Source organism: Hoplias malabaricus, chromosome 14 (genome assembly GCF_029633855.1).
Source record: "Hoplias malabaricus isolate fHopMal1 chromosome 14, fHopMal1.hap1, whole genome shotgun sequence".
Taxonomy (NCBI): Eukaryota; Metazoa; Chordata; class Actinopteri; order Characiformes; family Erythrinidae; genus Hoplias; species Hoplias malabaricus.
In genome coordinates this window covers 28,480,548-28,498,505 of record NC_089813.1, presented here as the reverse complement: position 1 = coordinate 28,498,505, position 17,958 = coordinate 28,480,548, and the positions used below count along the sequence as shown (strand labels likewise).

The window sequence follows — 17,958 nt, the reverse complement described above, 5'->3', positions numbered from 1 at the left end:
GAGATTAGACTGAAAAACTATGGGAAACTTCTTTTACATCTGTGTGTACAAAGAGTTCAATAGAATCAATGAAACTTTTTGTATGACCACTGTGTGTGGTGGGGTTTCACTGTCTATTCTCTGAGATTTGGCTTGTGAGCAAAACACACTTGCTCTAATCTAGCTGTCTGTTATCTCTTGATAGGCCAGTCGCCCATCACACACACACACACGCACACACACACACACACACACACACACACTCACACACATTGTGATAGTGGACAGCTATATCTCTGAGTGTTGATGGCCAATCCTCTGAACTACAGATGAATTGATCTCGAGCACAAATTGTGTGTGTGTTGTGGTGTGTGTGTGTGTGTGTGTGTGTGTGTGTGTGTGTGTGTGTGTGTGTGTGTGTTTGTGTGTGTGTGTGTTGTGGTGTGTGGGTGTGTGTGTGTGTGTGTGTGTGTGTGTGAATGCCTGTGGAAATGTTATCAGCAACTACAATATCTACAGGAAAATTTACCACATCTGACACTTAATTAAGTTAATATGACAGTTAATTATAATTTTCACTTCACTGGAATGTTATATAACAATATTGTTATAGTTTTATTATACACATATAACAGCACCAAAATTATACTCTCAGTGCTCCACTAAAACCACCACTTTCAATTAGATGTCCGTGCAACTGTACTCTGATGAAATAAACAACAGTGTTTCCCCTAGAAGTGGATTGGAGGAAGAAGGAATGTTATTGGTTATTAGCCAAAGGGCGGGGATGAACATGATAGGTTAGCACACATGGGGCGGAGCTTTTCCAACACCACCATAAATCAGTAAAACTCTAGATAGACCCCAGGAGGCAAGTGTCTTTGTTACTGTAGAATGTAACTGCCTCGGAGGAAGCTGCAGAATGTTCTCCAATGTAGAGTCTAAGACTAAGTGAAATACCACATGATTGCTGCCTCTGAGGAAGCAAAGCATTATTGCATGTCGTTCTGCAGCTTCCTGAGAAGCAGCAATCATAACTCAAGTGTGCAAAATGTACCTCTAGAATCTGCCTCAGAGGAAGCAGAACATTATTGTACAACAGCAACTGTAGCTTTCTCAGAGGCAGCAATCATAACTCAAATGTGCAGGAAAGTACTTCTTCAGACAACATTCTGCAGCTTGCAACACTTCTGATCAAATATGAAACAGGACTAAGTCTACAGTGAGAATAAGATAATCATACTGGACACCTAATTTCTGGTAAACACAGGGGTCTAGGCAGTGCAGTATTTGAATCTCTCCGCCCAATGTATGCTAACCAGTCAAGTCCATCTGCTTCTGTTACCTAGTAACCAATTACATTGATTCTTCTTCCAAGGCAGCACTGCCCTCAGAACCATTTTGAGTTTTGATTTTACAAACCAGCGCATCTATTCAAACACTGCTAGATCAAACTTCTATATCCCTATGACCTCTATCTGCAAACCAATCAAAAAATGTATTATTTTCACGTTAGGATGGTGAAATATTCTCCAGCCCACCCCGGTGACTTATAAATCTACTGTTCCTCCAGTTATGGACTCCCCTGGCTATAGAACTAGCAATTAGCACAGCAGAGGTCATCATCATCGGTTTTAATGGTCAAACCTCAGGGGTGAGTGGCCAGCTACCTGCGTGTGCCCCAGAGAACAGGGGTGTGACTTTAAAGCTTTGAAGATAGGACACTGGAGAGAGGGGATTGGATTGGATTGGATTCAATGGAGAAATTAAAGCCTCAAGTGAAAGAGGCCAAGCTGTCTATAGCTCACAAGCAGGCTTTGGGCTATAGATGCTAACTAGAAAACAGAGAATAAAAATGAACAGAAAACAAGTTTCCTTCCACTATCACTGTTTGTTTTCATGATACACATTAATAATGGGCTTTATATATGCAAGAAAAAAAAATCATATTATAATTAATTCCCCCTTTAATAAAGAAATAAATAATGAAGTTTTTTAACATGCTAGCTGTTCTGAAAGGGGTATTTATAATAAAAACTTGTAAAAGAAGCAGCTGTTAACAGCTTAGCATTTTTAAATCTTACTTAGTATTCCTTTAAACCTGAAGTAGTTCTTGTATTTTCAAAGCATTTTTGTTAAAAAAAATACACACAAACAAACAAACAAAATACCCTTTAGATCCTGATAGACATCAATGCATGAAATATTCAGATCATTAAAAAAAAAAAAAAACATCGGTGGCATCTGCAGCACATTAAAAACAACCGTCCAATCTCTTAATTTGGAAGGAACGTACCTTATGACCTGCTCTGCAGTCTGCGCTTCTACTGATTTGCACACGTGCAGAGTCCTTCACATGGCCCTACAAACATGCTGCCGAAAGCTAGACAGCTAGTTGTTCAAGTCAAACTCATACCTAGAATTGCTTGCTCTGCTAAAGAAAAACAGAAGAGAATGAAAGAAATAGAAATGCTGTGCTCTTCTCTCTCAGAGACTCCTCTAGCTGTAGTCAGGCAGTGAATGTTTGTGTGTTTTGAGGGTGTGGCTTTAGAAAGATGGATGAAGGTTGGGGGTGTTTTTTCTTCTTCTTCTTCTTCCCGACTGGAGTTTTTCAAAACTAGCTTATACATGCTTGCTTTCTATAAAATCTACTGCAGCATTAACTTTCAATGCGAGTTAATATAAAGAATTTAAGTTCAATTAATTGAATCATATTGGTTGGTTTGTTGTGAAATTCTGACACAGCATATGTGTTGTTCACAAGAAGATTTTTGGATGAAATTAAATCAAAATAGATTTGGTTCCAACAGTAATGATACACTGCGGGCCATAATAGAAGCAGCTATAGAAAATCATAAACACACAGACAAAGAAGCAGTTTGTCCTTGCACACTTTCTGTCCTAGCTGGTGGGGAATTTTGTGAAGGTGTGTGTGTGTGTGTATGTGCAATTCCCTGGTGTGCTGTAATACACTCCCAGCTGCTGCTTTCTTTTTATTGAACGCTATAATATTGGTGTGGCAGAGAATTTAACGAGACAATGGGGGAACCAGCTCGGTGTAGAATCTTCTATGAGAAAATCAGAGAGACAGAATGACAGTTTTCTTCTTCAGCTTTGCTCAGGAGTAACATTTATAACCGCAGACTTATATGGTACAGCTGGGCTTCCACTAAACACCAGAGAGGCATTCCTACTGCCAGCTGCACACAGCCATAACACCATGTTTCACAGCTGATGAGGAATATTTTTGCTTTTACACTCCAAACTTTCCTAATTATTTGCTCCTCTTCGCTGTTGTATCGGCGTCTGCTCTTCTGGGAAGGCTTTCCTGTAGATGCTGGGAGGATTTGTGGGAGGATTTGATTGCTTTTGGTCAGTACAGTACAAGCAAGGTCGGGTTCTGAAGTTGGATGATTAGTTCTGGATTACAGATGCCACTCCAAACAGGACTGTGCAGACCTCCAGCACTTCAGAGAACAGTCGCACTTACACAAGTTGGGGGGCTTTATACCAATCTAGCCTATGCCTGGTATTGGCTGTGGTGACTTCAGGAACCTCAGGTGACCTGTGCTGCTGCTCCAGACGGCCTACCAGGTCTTGACTTATTGTGATGACTCCCATTGTCTCTAAATCATTTCATTGTTGTTTAACTCCACATGAGTGAGTGAGTGTGTGAGTGTGTACTGAAATATTAATCCAATACCATCACAAAATCAGATTTTGTGAGTAATCCAATAAACACATTTACATGCACTGTGGGAAATCAGATAATGGGAAACCTCTGAGTTTATGTCTGTCGATCTGCTTTCTGCTTTGCCACAGTCAATAATATCACAAAAAGATGTGAAAAACTTCCTGCTGCAGATTTTTGTAAATGTAGACCCACCTTACCTGCAAATACGGATCTTATTTTCTTAATATTTCTAATATTACACAGTGCTAATATTCTGATTGGACAAGACATTAAAACCAGTATATTCAATACAAATATGATTCTAAATCAGAGAATTTTATTGTACTTTGTCACATATACTTTATTGTCATTGTATGTGTATTTCTATATTCTTGTTTAATGCATTATTTTTTACAATTATTTTTATTTTATTTTTTATTCTTTTTTGTAGACAACACTCAATGCTTGATTCAGTAAGTGAATGGAAACAAAATTCCAATGTACCTGTTTTGTACCTGCGCCGGTGCTAATAGAGTTCCAATCTAAATCTAATCTTCTCACAGCTTGCTGTACCCTGCTGTTGACATGGAGACAAGCCTTTTTGTAAACAAGGGTCCCTTTTTGGACGCAGCACATGTCCAGTGAATGAGGACTGAGCGGAACGAGCGGTCGTTAATGTATTTTCAGATACAGAACCATGAGAGAACCTCAGAATATGTTTTGGGGACGCTCTACACTCTGTCTAGTTACGTCTGAGCAGACCATAGATTGGGTTATCTATATTTGACTGAAAATGACATAAATTAAGGGCCTTCTTGACAGCACTATACCTCTCCATCTCTTCAGCTCAAGCATAGCAGACAGTTGATGCTCATCAGACACTGAGGTCTGTTTCTGTAAGCTGCTGTATAACTGACAACCTCTCAGTGTGTCTTAAAGAGCAGCAATGCATGTCGAGAAAAGCCTCGAGTGTGAAGGTTTAAACAGTTTGTCATTCACCGGACAGTTTCAGCTGTGTTTTCAACACAATGAGCCTTGTGCTGCTTTGAAGTACTGGAGGGATATGCTCAGTTTCTTATAACCCCTTAACCCTATGTGACACCTATATAGAACATGACTACTGACATAAATATCTACATAAACACTTACAAACCAGAGGAGTAACACCAGACTCTGAAATGGCCAGGATTAAGAACATTGAACAATAGAAAAGTGAAAAAGTTCTTCTTGATTTAATAATGGAAGATGATCAAACAGAGAATGAAGCTAGGTTTGTTTTCCTTGTGAAAGACAATTAAAGAAGAGAGACTATTTCGGCGATAATGCAATGATACACACTGGATAAAGAAAATGGACACCTGCGCTTCTCTGTCTGTTATATCCTCAAAGTGAAATTAATTTTGCAGCTATTTATTTGGTTCCTCTCATTATAAAGCACTGGTCTCAATTATCTCCCAAATGAAGGTAGTGGTGAGGATTGGACTCCAAAAAGTTTACATTTAAAAAGGTTTATGAATGGCATAAAAGCCTGTGTATTACATTGTTAATAATTAGGTTGCAAAAACATTAAAAGCCAAAGTAATTATGAAGAAAATGGGCAACAGTGACCTCTTTTTGAGTCTAAAAATGAAACTGACAGTGAACTTGTCAACAGAAAATATCACGGTATAGAATAAGACCTAAGACCTATGAAAGTGAGTTTAGGCATTTCACATGTTAAAGGTAATCCACATCATTCATGTAGACACTCTGTTGCCTTTTTAATTTAAAACTTGTGGTTAAATGGATAAACATATTAACAATTATGTAATAAAGCTGACAGGCATAATGTCGACTTATGGCAGCACAAAGTAAGGCCTGTATCTGGCAAGATCTGAGGTTTAACAGTGTAGATGGATGTTGGTCACTATTTGGCAAACAACCAGTCACTTTTACTCTTTCTGTCTGTGATATAACTGGTTATTAATGGTTTAAATGCATTAAAAACATATTTAATAATGATTCCTAAATAAATATTATATAATTTATAAACAATTAGTTCTTATTCTAAAGTGGTACCATTAGTTCTTTTTCTCAGGTTCTGGGAGTGGTGGTGGGGGTGGGGAATGGGGGTGTCAAGGTGAGAGGGTTGTAATGCTAAAAGTGAGTAAAGTACAGTCCAAAGTGAGTGTTGACTCCAGAAAAAGTCACTAAGCATGAAGTCATGAAGGGTAACCAAAACAGCAGGGAACTAGATCCATATCCAGATAATGATACATGTTTAAAACTTTCCCAAGAGAGGGTTGTGTGCACCATTAATAAAATTCTAATTAGCAATATTAGTATTCACAATACTGTTAATATACAGATTAGTGTCTAAATTATTATGAGAACTGACACTTGTTGGAATTGGCCATTTAAAGCATGTATATAAGCTCATGTCTCTTGTCATGAAAGGCTTATGGTAGCCTTGTAAATGAACTCTTACCTTAACCCATCTGTGGCAGTGAACACACACACTCGCGCTACTGGTTAGGGGCAATGAACACACGCACACCCAGAGCAGCCATTCTCTGTGGCCAGGGAGCATTTGGGAGTTAGGCACTTCAGCCCTTCCTGCCGGTCTTGGGGATCAAACCGGCAACCTTCCTTATCACGCCCTGTCCTCAGACCATTAGGCCACGGCAGCCCCTGCCACTTTTATCTAACAAAATGCTGAGGAACAACTGAGGGTTCTTTAGTGTGATTTAGAGGTACTTATCTATTTTGTCACACCCTATTGATGTGCAGGTGTGAGGCATATAGTGCGAGAAAATATGGAATAACATCAAAGAAGTGGTTTGTAGGTGGCCACATGACAGAGGATAAAGGGGAAAAGTTGGGAAAAGTACCACGTGTGTCCAATTATTATTTTTTGTTTGTAAATGAGAAAATGAGCTAAGGCCATTGAGACTTCTTCTTCTAAAAATTTGAAACAGGTCAATTAGACCCGAATACCACACAAATGTTAAAGAGTAGCAAAAAGAAAAACAGTAATGTCCTCAGTAACCTCAACCTGCAAAACCAAGCTTACAAATAATACATCTACTCACTTACCGTAAGTGCAAGTTACATCTGAATCCACGAGTCAGAGATTGATTAAACCCGATACATATCTTGACAAACAAAGCCCATTCCGCTATTATCCAAACATTCACTTGTAGCTTTAACCTGCATGAACCCGCCACCATTTGAAAGGCCCCTCCATAAAACCAAGATTCCTCCAGATGCACATAATTAGCTTCATGATTACACCTTCTCATCGCCAGGAATTTCTCTTCTTGATAAGAGCACTCTTATCCTTCCATCCCTGGCATTGTTCACAGCCACTCTCAAATGAAAGAGCAATCACCGGAGATGCTGCTAGACGTCCTTAAAACACATTCCACTTCAAGAAAGTGTCCTCTCCTGTATACCACACCGCTTAGCTTTTCTCATCACACGCTACAGGATATGTACAACAATTTTTGGACACCAAGCTCGATCAACATGTCGGAAGTGAATAGTATTAATGTAAAACTGCTTCCTTTTTGCTGCAGAAACTGTGTTCTTCTCTGTAAAGGCTTTACACTAAATGTTGAATACATGCTGTGAGTATTTCAAGGTAATCAACCTGGAGAACCTTAGTGAAGGTACTGAGTGGGGCTGATGGATATGGCCATAGAAATGCTATCATGATACATTTTCCATATTGATCAATTTGGAAATTTATCACAGTATAACATTTTTATCACTGTTACTGTTTCTTAAAGGACATCCTTCTAAAAATACAGGCATTCACTCATTCATTCATTCATTCATTGTCTCCAACTTCTTATGCAATTCAGGGTTGCAGTGGGTCCAGAGCCTACCTGAAAAAAACTTCTGTCATAATTTTCTTACCATAGAAATATAACCTTGTGTCAGGAAAATAAGGCTGTTACCACCTTAAGCTTTTAGAGAAGTAAACACACAAACACTCCCAATACCGTTCTGAACTGTAAACTTGTTGCACTTAACCCATTAGTAGCTGATGGAAAACTAGAATGCATGTTGCTAAGAAATACAGCCTGATCTATTCTGTCCAATTCAAAAATCACATGTGGGATAAACAACACACCTCATGCAAGGCTATGATACTTGTCTTAGCGTACCGAGCTCATCACCCTCAGTTCCTCCCTGCGCATGAGGAAAGTTTCTGCAGAGGTGGCCATACCTGATCAAGCAGCACACCATCAGGTGCATATATGCTTATGGTAAATGCATGTGCAGAGAAAATACGCCCCAAACACAGAGGGAACATGAATACATATTTAATTATTTAAAGAAAAGGAATTAAATATGGAATTCCTTCCATTAGAAAATGAATTCCTTCCATTAAGAAAAGCATGCATTTTTAGTTTACTACATCATTTGAACACAGCAGCCGTTCTTCACATTGTGTGAAAATGTAATGATGAATGAACCAATAAAAAAGCACCTGAAATACTTTCAAATCTTTTATTGATTTATGTTGAAAGTTAAGGAGTTTTTTTCCTTCTCTTGTAAAGTTGCTATTTTGGAGATACATGTTTTTTTTTGTTATATAATACATACACTATATTTAATTAAACACACCAGCACTTGAACGTATTATAGTCTTGTTTATGTTCTCAGGTATCAGCTGTCTCATAGCTTCATGTATCCTGATAACAGGAGTATATGCACTGGTAGTGTGCTGCATCACCAGACTGCTTCCACTGAACAGAAATATACATTTATTGCCCATAGCTTATCATCATTATCAAGCAAAAATGCATCACAAAACAAATCACCCAGCACTAATACTGAGGTTGGATGAGCTTCTGGATCACAAAATCCACTCCAACTCATCCCAGAGGTACTGAATAGTGCTCCATCTCTCCAGTTCCACTTCCCTACAGCCCAGTGCCTACACTCTTAAAAATAATGGTACTACAAAGGGCTCTTTGAGCAAAGCCATAGGAGAAAAAAATGACTATTGGTTCCATAAAAAAACATATTTGTTTAAGAGAGATATGAGTGGGACAAACCTTTTAAAGATTTAAAAATCAATCACTAGACCCTAAGATTCTTGACACATTTAAATATATTAGAAAAATGAAACCAAAAGTGGTTAATCGATGGCTCCTCTTAAAGAACCTTTGGTAGCACCTGGTGGTCTTAGCTACATAATGGTTATACTTCTAAGCAGCCTGACTGTGTGTGTACACAATGTTTTGACAGAGGGGATGAGTGCTAGACTTAAAATTAATGTGGGAAACTGCAAAGTTGTCCAGAACTCCGTGTGTCTCCAAGGCCATCTCAAGATTCTGAGAGCATCCAAGCCTTTGAATCTGACTTCAGAGGAACAGCTGCCCTTGAAATGACCAGAGAGAGAAGCTGCTGGATCAGTAGCTACCCCACAGGGGCTTAAAGAACAGCCCCCTGATTAACTGCGGTCAAAGCTGCAAGTGTCCCGACATTTACGTGTGCCTTGGGTCGTTTGGAAGCCCTGGCTTTTGCCTACTTTCAAGAATCAATGCGAATTTCGTCATAAAACACAAGCAAATGTGCCTCTTGTCACAAAACAAACTCTTGCCATTAGGGCTGAGGTCTATTACAGACATAAGTTAAAACAGAGCCACTTACCCTGCAGTTTCCCAGCTCCTCCGCTGTGAGAATGATAGTGCCACATTTCTTCCCCGGGATGCCCCTGAAAACAAGCCAAAGAAAATGCACACCAGTCATAAACAGTCTACTCTCGCTATGTGTTTATTATCAACAACTCCATTTCCTTGTCTTTTTTTCACATTAAAGTGTTTTATGCATGTACAGTTTATAAACATATATATATATATATATATGATATTGATATATTCCCAGTTCACACAGCCAATACATTCATAACAACCTGTTTTGTGTTCAGTTTTTATGATGTCACAAAAAGAAAAATGTGTTTACCCACCCTCTGGATATTCAGGATCATATATCCAATTATGCAACAGACGTACACAGCTTAAAATACAATTTTTTTAAATGCAATTACTGTATATTTGCTAAATTTATTTATCATCGTCAATAAATCATGGTCTGTGCAAAACATGTTTAAAATACATACGTACAACCCTGTTTCCACAAAGTCGGGACATTTTGTAAAATTCAGTAGAAACAAATATCCATGCTTTTTTAATTCTCTTGAACATTTATTTTAATGACAGAAGCCCAAAGAAAAGATTTCCTGTGACTGCACTGATAATATCATTTGTATTTCATAAATATGAACAATTTAACAAAATGACACCTGCAATACACTCCAAACATTTGGGACAGAGGCATGGTTACATCTGGGTCACATCTCCTTTCCATTTAATTACACTGTTAAATCATTTGGGAAGTGAGGATACAAATTGCTTCGTGGTTTCATACAAGACTTCAGCACCTCAACGCTCCGTGTTCACAGTATACTGATTCTCCTTGAGTTTAGAGGGAACACAGCAGCATTTCTGCATAGAATTGTTGTTTTTTCTTTGTGTAACAGTGTTTCATGATACATTTCCAGACTGTGTTAAGTGGCAAAGGTTTTAGAACCCCATGCAAAGCCATAATGGGGGTTCGAAGATCACACTCAATTCAAAAGTCGTGACCATCCTTGGTCTATAGGACCAACATTTCTCAGGTCTCCCAGTATTATGTACAGTAGATTGTGAAAGAGCTAAATTATTTATAATCTTGTGTTGAGAAATATTCCTTTTGCACTGTTTGATAATTATGTCACTAAGTTTAGAAAAAGTGGTCTTAGGTGGATGTTTCTTTTAAAACTTTTATTTTCTCCTGATTATAGGGCTAGGTCTCAAAACAGTGGGACTTGTATATTATATAAACACTCTAATATTGCCCCAGTTCCCTGGTAGTGTGCTGCATCACCAGACTGCTTCCATTGAACAGAAAGATACATTTATTGCCCATAGCTTATCATCATTATCAAGCAAAAATCCATCGCAAAACAAATCACCCAGCACTAATACTGAGGTTGGATGAGCTTCTGGATCACAAAATCCACTTCAACTCATCCCTGAGGTACTGATTAGTGCTCCATCTCTCCAGTTCCACTTCCCTACAGCCCAGTGCCTACACTCTTAAAAATAATGGTACTACAAAGGGCTCTTTGAGCAAAGCCATGGGAGAAAAAAATGACTTTTGGTTCCATAAAAAAACACATTTGTTTAAGAGAGGTATGAGTGTGAAAAACCTTTTTATGATTTAAATATCAATCACTAAACGCTAAGATTCTTGATTTAAATATATTAGAAAATGGAACCAAAAGTGGTTAATCTACGGCTCTGCTTAAAGAACCTTTTGTAGCACCTGGTGGTCTTAGCTACATTATGGTTACACTTCTAAGCAGCCTGACTGTGTGGGTACACAATGTTTTGACAGAGTGAATGAGTGCTAGACTTAAAATTAATGTGGGAAACTGCAAAGCTGTCCAGAACTCCATGTGTCTCCAAGGCCATCTCAAGATTCTGAGAGCATCCAAGCTTTTAAATCTGACTTCAGAGGAATAAAAGTTCCCACTATTATTAAGTGTGTTGCAGGAACGATTTTCTAAATGAGTTTATATTTACAAAACACACGTCAAGTCTTGCTTTGGTTGAATCTTACAAAATGTCCCAACTTTTCAGCAAATTAGTTTGTAAAGTATCTGAGAAACACTGAACACAGATTGCTAGTTCTCCTCTAATTGTTGTGAATATCCATTTGAATACAATTGGCAGTGATTACTGTCCCACAACATGTTGTGATTATTTGCTGAGGAACTATCCAATTTGGTTCTGACCTCGGACACGGATAAACAAGTGACAGTAGCATTACCATAATAATGCAAGTTTTATTCAGTTTGACACAGGAGACCACAGCTAATATTCAGATCATTATGTGTAATTAACTCACACAGAAAAAAGTTTATACTTTATTATTTCTTTTGGAAATCTCTGGGGATGGTCGGTGAGGGGAAAGCAAGGATATTATATGATTATCTGCTTCTAGCTGAACACCGCTGGAGGTCCATTATTAGAAGGACACACTGTACACCTGCTGGGCATAATTAAAGTAACTGATCTGGGCGAATTCTCGCTTTGCAGTGTTCCTAGCTTTATTCAGCTTCATCCAGACTTGCAGAAATCCACCAGGTCAGAGACAGTATACCTTCAAACCTGGAGGCACTAAAAAGTCTCCACATTACATATGTTCTATTGACTGGACACCTGCGCTTGGGGCATGCGAGTGGACGGTAATTAGCCGAGAAGTGGATTCCAGTTAATTAGGTGTATATAAGCAGTTTAAATCGGCTAAAAACTCCTGACCCAAGCTAAAATGGCATTAGCCAGTCGTCCTAAAGCAAAGCACTTAAGCACAGCCCTGAGACTGTGGACTTGTGAATGTGGGATACACTCTCGTCCTCTAGGAAATCCAATAAAATAAGGAAATTACACATGGTAAATAATTCAGAAATACAATGGAGTCAGCTCCAGTTTCTCTATTAACCTTCAAACTCCTCGTTCAGTCTCCAGGGTGACCCAGGTTATCATTAATTCTCTCTATCTTACCACGTATAGTGCTCCAAAATGGGCTTCCACTACCACTACCACTAAGGGACTTTTCCCCCATTAACTTAGACTTAAAGACCTGAAGAGTGGGATCGAAGCAGTTCATGCAGCAGTCATTATAATCGCAGTACTTCCACACACGACTCTGAGGTTTCAGGCCTCCGCAGTCTCTTGGGAAGCATTTTCATCCCAAAATTAATTGCCCTTGAATTATTAACACAATGGCTCAACTCCAGACCAAATGGATCCTTGATGTAATTTACCGGATTATAAACCAAAGACAAGTTAAAGAGTTCCGAAACAGCCGAGAGAAGAGGTCATCTCATTCTCTCTACGTCCAACTAAAGGGCCTGGAACAATATTGCTCTCTAAGATAAGCTTCAGCAGCAGGCCATAAAGGAGAGTTAAAGCCAAGGTTATCTGGACCCCTGGACCCCTGGACCCCCAGACCTCCTGCTTGCTGTAAGTTCTTGTCTTTTTCATTCTCGTTTAATGAAGCCCTGAATGTTGGGTGTCACAAATACGCACATCAACAGGCGCATTAAACCCAGCCGAGTGATCCGGATATTGGCCTTGACTCAGCAGTCCTCAGCCAGGCTGAGAAAATAACCTCCAGCTCCAGTATTAGGGATGGGCTATTCAGAATTTTGTGAACCAGTTCTAATGCAGATTGTTAAGATCCAGGTCAGTGTTCCGTGACTTGAGACTAAACCAAACAAAGGCACACGATTATTTTTCAAGCTCATATATAATATGTTAATCATCATTTTAAATCATTTCTAATGCGGGTGCATTCTACAGCTGAAGTTTACTTCATACAGAAAATGTCCATTCCACCTTAAATGGTGCAGCATTACAGTGTGCCAGAATGTAAATGCGGCACCATTTAAGGTGGAAGAAATAGAGGAGAATTAGTGTGTAGTCTACACCTGGAGAAGTTGATGAAAATATACATCAATCATAATTTATCATCTCTGTAAACATGGTGTTTCTATATATATATATATATATATATATATATATATATATATATATATATTACAACAAATGTGTTCTCCTTGATACATACAGATTTGTTATATCAAGAGTACACTTGGTTTATTAAGTGTTTATTATCCAGTATATCTAGGAATTGGATATTAAACTTAAATAATACAAGACTGAGAGACTTGGAAAGGGTTAAGACAGTGGATCCCAAAGTGGGGGGCATGGCACTATGACTTGTCGCAACAAGGACAATGAATATATATATTATGTATGTCACCTGTAAAAGGTGATGTCACTTTTTTTTTGTTCAATAATTAGTTGCAGTTTCATATGAATTAATAATAATAATCATAATAATTACTTCACTTTGGAAACGAAAAAAAAATCTGTGTATGTGTGTGTGTGGAGGGAGGGCTCAAGAAAATACTTATCTACAAAAGGCGGGCACTGCTGAAAATGTTTGGGATCCACTGAGTTAAAAACATTCACACAGAAAATCTCTTACAGACTTTATTCTGACTCTTAGTGGCCTGGATGTGTCAGAGATTCCACCCAAAACCCATTCTGAACATGGCTACCTCAATGTGGGGGACCCGTCCTACTATGCATAATAAGGTTCATTCAAGGACTGCAAAGCCATTTGATTCTCCTTTGAGCTCACTTCATAGGAATAAAAATGCACAAACAACAAAAAAGCTCTTTCGTAAACATTGTTTGCTACCTTTTGGCGGCATAAATGACTTACTGCACTGAGTGCAGGCTTCAGGACAGAACACACAGAGAAAGGAAGGAGGAGAGTGTGCATGTCTCTGTGCTAAAAAAGCTTTTTTGATACCGCATTCATTCACAGGCTGCCTTAAAAGCACTCATTCACTCCGATGAGACACCAAAGTCTCAGATGATGAAACCATTTGAAATGCACCATCCAATTTCCTATTACAACCCCCACCGGTGCCGTGGCTTGTTTATTATGGATGTGGCTTTTACTGCCAGCCCTCTGCAGCCGAGCCCAGAACGATCAATCATGCTCTCACTTCTCCAAGCTTGGATCCTGATTGACTCCCATCTGATCAAACATTAGAATGTCCTGGATTCTGTTTACGCTCAAAGTGCTGGGTAAGGTTGAGCACTAATTTGTGCTAACTCACTATCATCAACTTGAGCATGTGACTCTGTGGGCAGAGAATTACATAGCAACTGTTGCCAGGTTGGACAGGCTTTACTGGATGTGGTCAGACTTTGCAGAAACGAACTATGTTTTACATGTACATCCACTTTGGTTTATACATTTATAACACAAAGTGCATCTTAATAAATATGTAATTACATATGTATAAACGTGAAAATGCCATGTTCCAAACAAGACTTATCTGACTCTGACCAAAGAAACTTAAAATATTTCCAGAATGTGTACATATGTATGCTTTCATTATGGCACATGTACTTACATACACAGGTATAATTACTTAAGTTGTTCATCTGTAGCAGCCCATCTAAAACTTACAGACCATTTCTATATCACTAGTAGTTACATTGTTGTTATATGTAACTACATAGTTATTATAGACATTCAATATAAAGTGGTACCAGAGTTCGCACTGGCTCAAAAATACAAATCCAGAGCTTGCAGTTTGTCAGACAGGAAAGGCACACTAAGTGGACAGGCATGGGTCCATTAAGCTTGGTGAAATGGCCTTCAAGTGAGCAAACTCAATAGCAGTGACTCACATGCCTCACATGCCGCAGCGCAGCAGAACCGGGATTAAAACAGCAGCTATGCAGCATTAGAACATTAACAATATATGGAATAGTGAAGTATGAAGGGTTGTAATTGATGATTTAGGTATGTACCCATCACTAGAGCATCCTGTGTCCTTTATACCCTGCTGGGAGAGCTAGAACAGTCCAGCATGATTATCCTCCTCACGCCACACATTAGAATGGCACACCTGTTCCTGCAAGGTTAATGCCAGGGGCGCGGTCTGTACAAGGTCAGGATAAACAGTGTTATTGATTCAGAATGAATGTCAGTGTAGGCGAGAGAGTGACATGCAGGCAAACATAATATAAAACTTACATAGCATACAGTCTCAGAGGAAAACAAGGACACTGGGTCAGGGATGGGAAGCACTGAGCAACACCTGTGTGAAAGAGTTCTGAAATGAGTATGAGATACAAGCCTGTTACATGTGGTAAATCACACTTAAAAACATTGTGCCATTGCCACCTTAAGTTCGTAAACTCTTTATTGCATAGTATACTGAAATTATATCTTTTTAAGGTGCGCTGACTCCATACACTCCATCAAAACTTCAGGATTCTTGTTTCATTTTTCTGTTGTGAAAAACCCAAAAATACGAAAGTGGATGTATATTTGAAGAAATTAAACAGTGTGGAGAGTCCAAAACATCACAGGACACAATCTTTAAAAGGTAAAACCAATTATAAAAATAAAATAGAATTAGCTTTTTAGTTGTTTCTAAGATTCCAAGTTAAACATATTAAGGTTTAAGATACATTTAGTCAATATTATATTTATAGCATTTAGCAAACACTCTTCCAGAAAGACTCGCAGTAACACTCTGCGGTTACAAGCATTTAATCTGATATTATTTTTTAATTTCTGGATTTCAGCAGATATGAAATCATTAAAATGGTAATTTAAACAGCACACAGTTTAAGAGAGCTGGATTTTAGCTCGGTAACCTGATCTCTCAGTGTGCGTACACTCCCAATTCCTTTTAGATTTTGTGGTCTGCTCATGCGCTCAAAAAAACTCATAGTGTAGACCATCCCCGACACATATTCTTAAGTTTTTCCTCTCCACTCTGTATCTTAACATTCATTAAGTACCACTCACCCCACTCAGTCCTCACCGCAAACACACGTCCAGCTTCTCGGGTCTCTGTCGCTAATGGAGGGACACATGCTGCGTCCAAGAATAGACGCTCATTTAAATAAGTTCTTCTCCGTCTCAGAAGCAGTGAAGGGAAAGATATGTGAAATAATACAAAGATTCACATTTGCAGCTAAAGAGGGTCAACGTTTACAGAAAGCCAGATCAAGAGTTTATGTCACGTCTTTCTGTGATTTTATTGGCCGTTGCAAAGCAGAAATAGGATTATTGCCGCAAACAAGGAGTTTTTCCCTCATCTGAGTTCCCAAAGTCCGCATTTATCAGATTACTCACAAAAGCTGATTTTGCGCAGTTATCAGATAAACACACTCACCACGTCACAGACATAAACAAGTGTTAGGAGTCCTGCCCAAGGACTCTCGGTTCTTTCCTTTACACTGTACCAGCTAAAACCGTAAAGGCAAGAATTTATTTTAGACATACTGTGTTTTCAGTACAAACACCAAAGGTGACATCCTTCTAGCCTTTAGCTTGTGGGTTGTATAACTGAGTGCAAAACATCTCTGTCCTTCCAGGGCAGGGGTATTTCATTAAAATTCATTAAGGTCCAGTTAGAGAATATCTCCTCAGGCTATGGTTCCGAACATAATAATGTCTTATTTGCATTATGATCAGTGTCATATCTCATATGCTGAAGTAGCCTGGTTATAATAGTTAATAACAACTGAATGTCAAATCAAATTACAATTACAGTAACAATTAACTATATTGCAGCAATTCCCATGAGTTTTCAGACCAGGAAGAATTATAAAAAAATACCTAAATAAAATGTTCTTTTCTCATTACAATTAAGATAAACATAAATTAATGATATTGAAAAAAAATAATATGCACAAATTGCCTAATGACTTTGTAGGGTGGGACTTTAACTGTAACCGCATGCTGATTGGCTCTTTTTGCAAAAGGGTGGGACTTTAAGCATAAAAGTTTTGAGCATTATGAGAACTCCCATTAATATTTCAACCAGTGATCAATAACATTTCTTGTTTTACCGCATAACTCTGTTATCCATAAAGTGACATAAGGATGCTTTTATCTCGTTCTGCGGGTTATTTTTATCAGATCCAGGACAACGTTGCATGGAACCATGCCCTGTGATTTCATCCAAACGAATTAAAGTGCTCATCATAATGTACAGATCTAATTGGGTGAGTAGGTTCACATGTATTATGTACAACACATGCGATTGGTCTGTGGGTTTCCTGGACCGCTAAAACTTTGTTCCGTGATGGCTTCAAGCCTCTGCTAAATAAACAAGACCATGTAAGGCACTCAAACCATGTTTGAGTTCAAGACCATGGTTGAACTGCATAGTGTACATTTACGCTGTTTGGACACGGATGAACAAAAATGTACCTCCACTCTCTCGTTTGTTCTGGCATGAAAGCCGTGTTTCAGTGTGCTAGTTTTATCCTGACTGGTTTCTGAAGCCAGAATTTAAGTCAATACGACACACACCTTTCCCTGTTTGGGCGGCACAAAGGCAGCTCTGATCAAACAAGGCTTTAACAAAGCCTGCTAACGAAGCCAGTGTTGTAATGGATGAGGAGGGGGGATATTTTTCCATACTGATTACTCATGAAAGGTAGGGGATTGGAGCTAGAGGCATGGTTCTCTATTATGCCTCCAATTCACTGCTGCTATTTACAGAGTCCTGCTTTTATTCCTTCTTTTTGCACCGGTTGCATTTTAGCATCTAATTTGGCCTGGGCAGGCCTGATTTGAGATGAGGATGTGATTTATAAAGGCACTTGAGAGTCTAATAAGATGTGCGCTGTTTTTTTGTGAAGCAAATCCTA

General features: G+C 38.7%; 1 protein-coding gene across 3 annotated transcripts in view; it reads right to left on the bottom strand.

Annotated features, from left to right (window-relative positions):
• cpne5a (copine Va) overlaps nt 1-17,958 on the bottom strand; it is a 158,893-nt gene that overhangs the window by 65,309 nt on the left and 75,626 nt on the right. For all 3 annotated transcript variants that reach the window (XM_066644150.1, XM_066644151.1, XM_066644152.1), the window contains one exon: nt 9,299-9,362. In XM_066644150.1, the coding sequence (XP_066500247.1) occupies nt 9,299-9,362 (64 nt within the window). The remainder of the gene's footprint in view (nt 1-9,298; nt 9,363-17,958) is intronic.